Source organism: Elgaria multicarinata, chromosome 2 (assembly GCF_023053635.1).
Source record: "Elgaria multicarinata webbii isolate HBS135686 ecotype San Diego chromosome 2, rElgMul1.1.pri, whole genome shotgun sequence".
Taxonomy (NCBI): domain Eukaryota; kingdom Metazoa; phylum Chordata; class Lepidosauria; order Squamata; family Anguidae; genus Elgaria; species Elgaria multicarinata.
The window spans coordinates 28368506-28381094 of NC_086172.1; the positions used below are offsets into that span (position 1 = coordinate 28368506).

At 41.0% G+C, this 12589-nt stretch overlaps 1 protein-coding gene across 1 annotated transcript; it reads right to left on the minus strand.

Annotated features, from left to right (window-relative positions):
- Window positions 1–4089: 4089 nt before the first annotated feature.
- Window positions 4090–8863, minus strand: LOC134392146 (uncharacterized). Its single transcript, XM_063116213.1, has 2 exons — window positions 8715–8863; window positions 4090–6851 (listed from the first exon to the last, which is right to left on the minus strand). The coding sequence occupies exon 2, from the start codon at window positions 6809–6811 to the stop codon at window positions 4739–4741; it is 2073 nt and encodes a 690-aa protein (XP_062972283.1). The 5' UTR covers window positions 6812–6851; window positions 8715–8863; the 3' UTR covers window positions 4090–4738.
- Between the last annotated feature and the right edge of the window lie 3726 nt (window positions 8864–12589).

Consider the following 12589-nt stretch of genomic DNA (forward strand, 5'->3'; position numbering starts at 1 on the left):
AGGCGCCGAGCGCCCAGCCTGTCGGCATAGCGCTCGGCCTAAACGTCAGCGCTCCGAGCCCGCCTACTCCTTACACGCCCCTTTTCGCCTCCTCACACCCTCTTCCTCCCCCCCCCCCGCCCCAACCTTCCTCAGCACGTGATTTACCGAGCTCGCGCAGGCGACGCGTTTGTTGCTCGCGGGACCGCGCGCAGTCACAAGGCTAGAGCAGGGGGTTATATAAGGGCCCTTAGGCGCGTGGAAGTTAAAATTGGCGCCCGATTGGCCGAAAGGAATGTCACTCATGGGCTCCGTTAAGCCGCACAGCTCGAAAAACCAGCAATACTGGTGGGGGATGTGAAGAATGTCAATGCCATTTTCTCGCTTCCTTCCCCCCTCCCCCGTTTTCATGTAGAAACAGTCTTTTTTTATTTCACGCTAACATACAGAGAAGGGCGAGTCGTTGCCCTTGGTGTTTGGTTCAGTTTTTCCAATACAGCAATCTTAAAATAAATTACTTTTGTCAGCTCTTGGGGCCCAATCTTTTCTGTGATAACACAAATTAGTTTCGAACCCCAGTTATCCACACATTATGCATTTGTTGGGAGGGCCTTACCGAGTTTTCCTAACAAATACAGCTATATGATACACACTTGCTTCTCCACGGTAAAACAGAGGTGCAATTGACAGCTTAAGTGCACAACTAACAACTCTAAAAGCTGCAATCCTGTAGCCACTTACCTATGAACAAGCCCCATTGAACTCAATGGAACTTGCTTCTGAAGTAGACATGTATAGAATTGCACTGCCAATGTGCAATGCTACCCCTGCTGTAAATGTGGAAAGGGAATCCATGAGATAATGAACTTGTGTAGTTTTGCAACTGTTGCTGTCACACACGTGCTGAGGAATAGCTTCTTTTACCATTCTTTTTTATTACCATTCTAATTTTTTAATTATTATTTTAAGTCCTAGTTATAGGGAAATAAGCCAGTTAAAGACCAAAGGCACTATGTTTTATGTAAGATTCTAGCTTAGCTGGCTTAGGGTATCTATTAAATTAAATTCAGTAAGAATTATTAGTCAAGTCCTGTGCACATGAAGGCCTTTTGTGTAACCCCAATAGTGTGCATAAATTTTATGCAGCTCAGAACTCTGCACTGCTCTAACAAAGTTTCAATCACATTCCTGATCTCAACTTACTTAGCTGAAGTGAAATAAATTAAGAACAGTAAACAGCATATTTTAAACTATGTAACCCACTCATTCCTTGAGATAAGGATGTAAATACAAATTAAAACAGTGTACAGTATTTTCATAGCCTGAGGCAGAATTTAGACATTCTGGTGAAATCTAAGCAGTACTTGTATAATCCAACTAATACCAGATCAGGCTTTTTCCAAGATTGAAGTTTCAAGGTGAAATCTTGGCTCCATATAACCTCTAAATAATTCAAGACTATCACAAGCTTCCATCCTATGCAAAGGAAATGGCAGTTACCATTGCTGAAAACAGGTTATATCACATCTGCTTCTTAATGTTAAGGAAAGTTTTCACTTAATCTGTAGGTTATCTTCCAGATACCTGTTCTATGTTTAGCAATGAGTGGCTAAACTAGACACTGCATTAATTGGATTCTTATGTCACAAGCTTGGGTACTTATGTAAGTGTGAACACACATTCATATATTATGTTTCCCTTGAGAAATTAATTGTCATTCAAAAGCATTGGGACCCACTCCTGCTTATTTCTGGAAACACAGGGTACACAGTGGACTTAGGATTCTTTCTTAATTGACAAACGTCAGGAAATACCAATTTAACAACAATAGAAAATTTATTACAAAAATAATGTAGTATATATATTAAACATTGGTTCAAGTTAGAATATAGCTAGATTCCTTTATTTTTAGACTGTGCTCTCACAATTGCATATTGATAAATAAGAATTAGATGAGTTGATTAAAAATTGCCAGTTCGTAAAATCATTGATGTATACAAATTCATTTTTCAGAATCTGTAAGGTTTACATGTACTTAATTATTATTGTTTTAAGAAAATATAGCTGCATTTTTCAGTTTTATTTTGTTTTCTTTACAATGCTTACAGATACCAAATTCTAGAGGTATTATTGAATAGAGGGCAACAAAGAGAAAATAATTGCTACACCAAGGCAACAATACTAAACACAGTTAATTAAAAGCAGTGGAGGCTGGTAGCATCAATGTCAGTGGGGCATTGCATCCACCCGATTTCTGTCAGGACTCTAAAGGAGCTAACCGAGATGTTTCCACACTTCAGATTGCACCTTCAGAATTTGACTGGTTCTGACTGAAACTTGGAGCGGATTCACCACCCCACTAATATCAGAGCCACCAGCCTCCACTGCTTAAAAGCAAATGTCACAGGAGTGGATTCAGACATAGGCTGCAACCCTATACAAACTTACCTAGTAGTAAGCCCAAACTGAACTCAGTCAGATGCATAGGAATGCACTATTAGTCATACTTAGAGCAGAACCACTGAAACCAACTGGACAAGTTAGTCATAACTAACTGAAGTCCCATTGATCTAAATTGGATCTATTCTAAGCAAGTCTGAATCCAATCCATTGCATTCAAGGGAACTTTCAAGTAATTATGTTTAGGACCAAGGGGTAAGGTTGTAAATCATAAGCAAGTTTTAATTATGACCTATTATAAGTATGCTTCTCAAATTACTTCATCTAAAATAATCTCAAGATTGTTCAACTGAAGTCAGTTTGAGCTACTCCAGAATTTCTGACTATGAAGTTTAAGGATTGTAGCTAGCAGTTGTGTGTGTTAAGGAATGAATGAGAGTCCTCAATTACATGTTAATAAACCTAACTAAAATGCAAATATGAGAAAAATAAACTCTACATCTTATTCCAAAAACCTCTTGCAAATTTGTATTCTAAACCTAACAATTTCTCCTTATAAAGATTTTTCAGTTGTCAACTACAATCAGATATTAAACATATTCATTCAGAAGTCCCAAACAACAGAACTAACTCCCAGGTAAGTATGCTTATTAGGGATGTACTAAATCAGCAGCCTAACAGTTATTCACAATATTAAAAAATAACTTATTCATTTAGATTTGTATCAGTATGTTTAAAGTATATAAAAAAGAAAACATTCATTCCAAACTGCCAGTCCTTTTCTTTTCTGGTCCTCTAATCACATTGGGCAGAATCATTTTGACAGTACCATTAATGTAAATTACGTTGGACTAGGTCTACCAAAATGCCAATAGCATTTGCTGGCATAACATGTTTCCCTGGAAAACCTGTCATGTCAGGAAATGCTATTGGTGTTGGGCTAGGGGTCCCTTATGCAAATGCAACATCATTTACATTAGCGGCAGTGTCTAACTGGATACTGCCCTATGTATATACTTCTCAAATGTTTCATTCTGTTGAATATTCATGGTAATAGCGAATTTTTGGTAAAGGATTTTAATTTATGAGTTGCTAGCAGATTATTATTGGTGATTAACTATGTTCAACATCAATACCCCAAAATTATTTTGACATTTGTCTAGCAAAGCTTCAATTTAGCAATTGTTTACAAACTCCTGGATACAAGGAATAGAAAAATTCCAGGCACTTAATATGATACTGATAGCTAGAAAATTACATGTCTATTCAACATGTAGACTTGACCTCAAGATTTGAAGTCCTTTCTTCAAACATTAGTGTCTAACGTATTCCAGGCCTGCCCACTTTAAAGGTTTACTAGGCATTACCAACACAGATTAATGGATTCTTAAAGAACAGCATTATTTTAAGGGTAAAGATATGGGGACCCTGAACAATGTAGCAGGCTCACATTGATGCACTTCAAACTTTGCTTAATATAAGTTTTCTACCATATTTCTTTGATTAGTTGTTTATGAAGTAAGTTATGAAGGTAGTTGTTTATGAAGCTTTTTATCAACATTCACTACTCACTAAGCAGAGATAAAGTAAAGATACAATCCCACACGTTTAGACGGAAAAAGCCTTACAACTCCTTGCATTCCCTACCCAGCACTACTGGCTGGAATGCTGGGAGTTGTAGTATTTTTTTCTGTCTAAACATGAATAGGATTGTGCCCTAAGCAAACCAAGTTTAGCATGCTTATTTTAGGGTTTTTCTCTCATCACTGAATTGGACGTCTTACTGTAGTGCTCAGCTGTAGATGGTTCAAAGGGTTTCACAAAGTGATGGCCAAGATGTAAAGTACTGTGACTAGTTCTATGTCTGTGTTCCTACATTCACATAACATACAAAACTTAGGGCACAATCCTATGCATGTTTAGACAGAAAAAAGTACTACAATTGGACTTTTTCTGTCTAAACATGCATAGGATTGCACCCTAAATTATTCTGAAACTGAGAGATATTTCAAAATCAGTTTGCGATATGGCATAGCAGTTGGCTGATTCAAGGCTGAGGAAAGTAAAACATTCCGTTGGGCTAATGCAAGCCTTGAACATGAACCTCAGCAACAATTACACATGGAAGTCACAGCGCATGGGAAATATAAGCTATATGTTTACTTTACATAAATGTAATTTGCTACTTGTTCAGTAATAAACAGAAAGTTTCAATTAAAATTACAGAATTGAAAAACTGATTGAGACAGACACTAAAAACAGAATTCAACAGTGAGAAAATGTCAAGGAAGGCAAACAGTACAACTACAAGTCAATCAGTGCTCTTGTACCTTAAGAATCCTCTGCATTTACATGGTTTTCAAAATATATCATCGTAGCCTTGTGTATTATCCTTGCTATTAGCCACAGCATAAAATTCACTACTGAACAAAGAAATCATCTCTTTGGATGGTTGGAACTGATTGCAGCAAATCTTATTTCTGTGCATATAGGCTCTGATCCTTAGGATGTTTTCAAGCAGGCTGTCCTGCAGCCTATTCTTTAACTTGTGTTTAATCAGATTCATTTGTGAAACTGTGCCTTCCACTGCTGCACTGCTGAAAGGCAAGGTGAGAAGTGCAAGGGCGAATAATCCTAGCTCAACGAAATCTTTATCGCCCACTTCATCAGTGTGTTTTGCAACTTCTACCCAGAATTGTTCTATCTGGCTATCTTCTGTATTTGTCCAAGAAACTGTATCTAGATTTCTCCATTGCTGTTCCAGTTTCAAATGATCTCCTCGATATAAGGACAGAAACGATAAAGTTAAGAACGCAGGTCTTAGAGGACTCAGAACCACTGAAGGATTAAGCGTACTGAGTGATTCAAGATGATGTACATTTGGGGGCAAGCGAATCTTTATTTGGTTTACAAGCTCAAGAACACAATCCCGACACTTCATTTGAATGACCTCTACAATTTGAGAAGGAAGTTTGGCATCTACTAATTCTGAGAGAAACACTTGCCCAAGATTAACTTCTGAGAGGGGCAGGTAGTTTCGCTTGCTTCGCAAATCATAGTTCATTATGGATGACCACGTTGGAAAGGCAGAAGGTTTCACAATTCTTTGTAATAGAATCTGATAGAACATCACTAACTCAGTAATTACTTTAACTGGATTAACAGTTTCCAAGAGAAATAACTTACTGATCCTATTTGCTTCTTGGACAAGAGGCTGAAGAAAAACAAGATAAAGTCTGTTAACAGGCTCAGAGTACATTTGATAGAGGAGCTCAGCACTGTAGTCCTTTTCATTGTCTTTTACAGACTGAAAATGCAGCCTCAAAGTATCATACTGGCTAAGTATTCTATTAATGCAAGGGCTAATGGAAAGCCATCGTGTGTCAGTAAATTGCAGCATTTTCAGTGCATTCTCTCCAACGTTGATTGCGGCATACAACTCAGAGTACCGTTTCTGGTGAAATGTGTTGTGAGAAAACCACAAATAAGTCTGTGAAATCATATATTCTAAGTTCAGGGGAAGCACATCTATAGCTCTTGATAAGCATAGATAGAGGGAGTGACATATGCACTTAATAAAGACACCGCAAGGATTGAGTTCATAAAATTTCTTAAGGAGTGAATTTTTATGGCCACATATACTTGCACTGAGACCATCAGCAGCAATGCCAACGCACTTCTTTATGTTCAGTTTATTTTCATTTAGGAATGATAAGAGGGCTTCCGTGATTAAATCAGAATCACTTGCCGTCAAAGTAATTATCCCCACAAAGGAGGATACAATGCATTTAAGCTTGTTGCTGAAGTATCTCACCATCAAACACAGTTGTTTCTGGGAGGACACATCCAAACTTTCATCAATGATCAACGAGTAGTATCCATTGCCAATGTCCCGAAGAAGCTCCGTATGAACAGTAGGACCTATAATATCTCTAATAATTGTTGAGCACTTTGTCCTATGAAGGCTTATGTCTTTCTCTGCTATTCCACCAATAATACATCCAAGGTGATCTACAGTAAAAATGCTCATGTGGCAAGCTATATGTGCTGCCAGTTTCAGAGCACACACGTTTACAGATTCATCCATTTCTGTATGCTTGAATTCATCAAACGAGTCTTGCTCCGCTTCAAAAGAAACTTGCTTTTCAAGTTGCAACGAGTGCCGCATATCAAACTCAAATGGATGTTTTTCCGCATTGTGTGAAGGCTGTGAAAGCAAAGCAACATGCTTCTTATGTTTCTTTGTTTTACTGTGTGCAACAAGATCACTATGGTGAGCTCTGATTTCACATATACAGTATCTGCATGCTGCTTTTGAGTCATCTCCTGGTACTCTTCGAACCCAGTCTTTTAAGCCAGCCTCTCCTTCCCAGTCTCCACAGTACCTTTTACCATACTTCGCCCACTTTCCAGCCTGTTTGCGTGCCATCATGATGACATGCTTATCAACACTTCAACTACAAGAGTCATCCCTTGAAGACAAAAGAAAGAACATTTTAATTAAGTTTTTAACAAGTCACCAAAACACTGACCAAAGTTAATTGTATAACCATACAGTGAATGAAGAACCAACCAATAAAGACTCATTCATGCTATAACCTGCTCCTTCTTACTGCCAAAGGTAGTAGATTGATTTTACTAAAGCACAGCATCTGTACAATTGTAGTTCCTGCAGTCTAATCAACACTGAATAAACATAAAAAGGAAATAGTGTGCTGCTTTCATCTTGAACCAACAAGCTATTCAGTAGCGTCTGAAGAGCTACAACCTAGCTGTACAAAAAGGCTTGAAGCACCTAGCTATGAACTATGGACCAATTGGGCAGTTCCATCCATAAAATGGAAATAAGAAAACTTTATATGTGAAAGAATGAGATGAGGCCTATTAACTTGCCTTGAGCATTTTTTTTTTATTTTTTTTGCAATACTTGATCCTATAAGTTTTAAAACAAAATAAAACAGGACCCTGCTATTCATATGGAAACCTTTTGCACAACCACTATTAAGTCCATGTAACGGAACCTCCCTTCATTCCTAATGTGCTTACATGGTGGTGCCTTATGCAAACTTTGCTGGCCTGCCCCATTCCAGAAATAAGTGTTTTTTGGTTGTTTGCCGAAATGCTACATCTCCGTATCGCAAGCAGTGGGTGCCACTTGCAAAAGGGTATCGGTGGGACCGATATGGGATACCTCAGATACTTCCCCCAAACCATTACATTTAATACTTAATTTGGACATAATCTAGAGAAAAACAATGGAATTTCCTTTGAAATTAAGGCAATGACTAGCACTCAAACCTAATCGACTTTGGTCTGTCTTAAGCACGTTTTCCAGAAGTCTTAAGCATTTCTCCAGAATGCATCCAATGACTTTATTTTAAAGTAATTTGTAACAGAAGTATAAAATCTAAATGTTAGAACTTAAGTTTTATTATATTTACTTCCCTACTTGTAATCTGAAGGGGGGGGTTTGGTTCTGATAAGAATGACGTGTGTGTGGGAGGACAACACACAGCATACATAAGCATGGGGGGAAATTCTCTCAGTATATGCCTGGCCGGGTATATTTTCTCTTATATTTAATACCCTCAGCGTGCATAATATGGGTCTCCTTAGGTCCCATTCACACTGCAGCTATCAACCTATATCTAGGCTGCACTGCACATCAAGAGGGGAATCGCATGATGGAATTCTCTCCCAAAATTGTCTCTCACGAAAATTTTCCTACACGCAGAAAACTAGCATGTCAGACAGAAGTCAATGCTAGAAGCCTTCTCCACAGTGTCTAGATTTCTGTGTTTAAATATATTTCAATCACGTGAGCCCCATCTATCGTCTGAAGAGCTACAACCCAGGCACAGGCTTTTCCACCTCAGCGAGAACTAGGCCTTCACCTTCACAAAAGAAGCACTTTAGGAGTCTGCTTAAACCCCAAGTGACTGCTTGTGTGAATGACTCTCCATCTCAGATCCACCTCAATTTCAGGATCGCGAGTGAAGCCCACAACTCCTCACACCTCTCTTTATCCTCCCTTCTTCCCAACCTGGGCGACCCCTTCTCTGTCCTGATCACCTCCTTTCCATATGCACGGATTCCACGAGGCACCCGCCTCGAGCCCTTTTCCCGCCCTGCGCATCCTGATCCCAGCATGTAGGCGCACCATTCCGTTTGCAACCCTTGCTGCTAAAGCCAGCCAGCCTCCCTCCCTCCCTCCTTGGGGGGCGTCTCGAGAACTGCTGTTGACGGGTCTGCACAAAGGACTCCCTTTAATTGATGTATTTCTGCCTCCCTCCCTAGCCTCTAAGTTCCCCACCTTTAGGACTCCAGGTTCTTACGTTAGAGCAGGGCGGCAGAAAGGAGCGTCCACAAGGCCTCGTTGGGACGTGGCTCCTTAGACGTCGGCTGCGAGTTCAGGGAGAGGCGCTTAGCCCCGGGAGCGAAAAGGAAGCCCCTTCTTCCTAGCCCCAGTAGCGTCCCCGGCATCCTGCTCTTTCCTCGGCTGATAACGCCGCTTGGCCGAAGGCAGAGATCACCCGAGCGTCCGGCTAGCCCAGCCCAGGCTCACCCCTCCGCTATCCGATTTGCTGCTGCGCCTTGGGTGACAAGAAAGCTACCCTGTCCAGTGCCCGCGTCCAAAAGACAAGGCGGGGAAAGGAGGAGGAGGAGCGGGAAACGACGCGTGTTCTCCGAGAACGTTTTGCAAGAGCGACCCGAGGTTTTCCTTCGGCGTGCTTGCAATTGTGGGCACGGTGGAGACCCAAGAGCCGCCTGCTGGTGAAGGAGAAGCGGTAGTAGTCACGAAGCTTTCCCTAGTTTTGCCTGCAGAGGAGCTGGAAGGAAGGTTACAATATGGTGTGGCGAGAGAGTGAGGGGCGCAAATTAATTAACAGCTCGGCAAAATTAAAGAAGGCAGAAGACCAAAAGCCCGTTTACATTCCATTGGTTTCAAAGGCGAAGACGTAAACATGTGCTTAATGCTCCCATTCTAATATATCGCTACCAGCACCAGGAGGGTTACTAGGCCTGGGCTCTGGACCCAAATCTGTTCCAGAGTGTCCATTGGTGCCACTTCCTTCCCCAACAGATTGGGGCGGGGGGGAGGGGGAACTTAGCTTAATTGCCATGCAGACGGCTATTTTCAAGGGAGAATACAACAGGGGAGGGGAGGGTTAAATCCCGCCTCCCACATGCTGCAACACTTCCCAAAAAATCATCCCCTACATGACAAGTTTAAGGGAGGGAGAAAACGTGTTTTCCTTTAGTCTGAAATGATATGAGTCGGTGCAAATTCATTGAAGAACTTATTTTACTTGAAGTTATGTGAATAAGAAATTAATTGGCTGGCTTTGCCTTCAAGTAATTAACTTTAAATTTGCATATTTAAGGTTACATCCCCTGTGAGGGAAGGTTACATGAACTGGGATTGTTTAGCTTGGAATAAAGGAAGCTAAGGGGACATAAAATTATGCATGGTATGGGGAATGTGGATAGGGAGACATTTTTCTCCCTCTCAAAATACTAGAACCCGGGGTCATCCCATGAAGCTGATTGGTGGGACATCTAGGACAAATAAAAGGAAGTACTTCACTCAGTGCATAGTTAAATTATGGAACTCACTACCACAGGATGTAGTGATGGCCACCAATTTGGATGGCTTTAAAAGGGAGTTGGATAAATTCCTGGAGGTGAAAACTATCAATGGCTACTAGCCCTGATGGTTGTGTGCTATCTCCAGTATTCAAGACAGTAAGCCTGTGTGCACTAGTTGCTGGGGAACATGGGTGGGAGGGTGCTGTTGCACCATGTCTTGCTTGATCATCCCTGGCTGATGGCTGGTTGGTCACTGTGTGAACAGAGTGCTGGACTAGGTGGACCCTCGGTCTGATCCAGCATCAGGGCACTTCTTATGTTCTTATATATAGTTGTGAATATGCAGATGTTATGCAGATTTGGGTCTTAAAAGTGTGGGCCCTGAATCTTTTAGGGTACAATCCTATGGATGTTTAGATAGAAAAGTCCTACAACTCCCAGTATTCCCCAGGAAAGATAAAAGGAAGGCCCAACATGTCAGTTCTACCAGGGGCTAGAGCCACTGCACTCTGTCTAATTGATAAGCTTCATCTTTTATTGCTCTCTTAAGATCACAAACACACAACATCCAGCCATTCCATTCTCTCTCTTCCTGCAGCTTTTCATGGTGTCTCCCTCCTCCATTTCTCTCTGCCAATTATATCTCCCACACCCCATCCCAGTATTCCTTGCCTCATTGGGCACTACTACAATCCAGCCACTGCCCTTATGTGAAGAATGAGAGATCATGAGGCAAATGGGTGCATGTGTGAGCTCAGAGGCCTGGCCACAGCATGCAGCAATTAGAGTGCCTTTCTAAAAGTTGCTGTACCACACTAGCCTTTGTGTTCTGTGGTTGGGCCTCACACAATTGCCTACCTGACCCTCTCTGATGGCAGCAGCTGGATTGGCCAAATGAGAAAGCCATGGTGAAGCAGAGAAGGAGGTGGGTGGAGGGTAGGGTTGCATGGCCACCAGAGAAAGGAACAGGGCCAAGGACATGGGATGCCTGGACCATCATGTCCATCCTGGAGACTTGCAGTTCCCCATCTTTGCCTTATAATCACTAAAGCTGATTTTAAAAATCTTAATGACAATAGAATGGACTAATGAACCCCTCAAGTAGAGCATCAAAAAGAAATTTCATGACTGTTGAGAGCACAGAACAGTAGCAAGCTAGCTGGAAATGCAGGGGTGGTTATGTATTCATCATGGTAATTGCCTGTAATTATCAAAGGAAAGGTGAAGAAGGAACTTAAGTGAATGGAGCAGATCAGCATAATTGAGAAGTTTGAGGATCCCTTAGGGCTGCTCAATTACTGTAATAATAAAAAAAGAAAATTATGTACTATATGAATATGCATAGATCCCTAAGACCAGAACCAAGCAATGATGTGAGGATATAACAGTCTACTTATGCTCAATGATATAATTTATAAATTGGTAGTATCAATTGAATTTGGTCTTGCGTGCTTTAAGCCCTGTCAGGATATTGACAGACCAAAATGGAAGAGCATAGCACCAAGCTCACCAACTTCAATACACCATTCTGAACATAGCACTTCAAAAGTCTGTCCTCTAGTATATCATCTATACAGGATATTGGCCAAAGAAAAAATCATGAAAGACTTTAGAGGGTCTGGAGGGTGCTAAAATCATCGTTGACTATATTCTAGAGAGCAGCATAACAAAATGTAAGTGTCTTACAAACATGGTGGATGCAGGGAGAACAACCTAACACTAAACACCAATCAAATGCAAATTGGGGTGGAGCAAGTAAACTTTTTATGGGAGACAATGGAGGAATCCAGAACTTTATAATAGCTATAATATGGACCAAGTTTTTTGAAGGACCCGGAGACCTTTCAGTGGTGAAACTGAAGAAGCAAAGATCACAGGCAAGGATGAATCTGTATATAAAAACAGGGATAAAGTTCTTCAACTACAATTCATCACTCCATGGTTTATTATTATTATTTACATTTACATACCGAGGTAATGTATACACATTATCAAGATAAAGATACATAACAGAACAATGACATAATAGAATATACAGAGATTTCATGTTAATTCATTTGGCTTATTGTCTATGTTCAACAGTTCTGATATCACATAGTCATATTGAACTTATTTTGAAAATGTTATAAACCAATCCTTCATCCAGAAATGATTCTAGGCCAGTATACAGGCAAAAATCAGAGACAGAGTAGTAGACCCGCAGATAACCTGGACCCAAACCATGTAGGGCTTTAAAGGTGATAACCAACACTTTATACTTCGCCTAGAAATTAATTGGCAGCCAATGAAGAGATTTTAAAACTGAAGCACTCTGCATTTGACCCGTTTCCTGAAAGTAAGCCCCACTGATCACAGCGGCCGGGCGTGTAAACAGACAGAGGCTTGCGCTGTGCGCAAAATGGAACTCTCCAATAAAACACGCACGTGTGATTCCGAATCAGAATTCTAACCTCTCCTATCTCTATGATTTCACTGGCCTTCTCGCGTCTCTCCCTCGCGCCTGCGCAAACCTTCACTCATTCCTCCCGCGCTGCTGCCCTTCTCGTTTCTTCCCCCCCCCCCCCCGCTTCCCGATAGCGGAAGTTGACGTCGTCGAGAGAAGGATCTCAGCGCGCGCGCC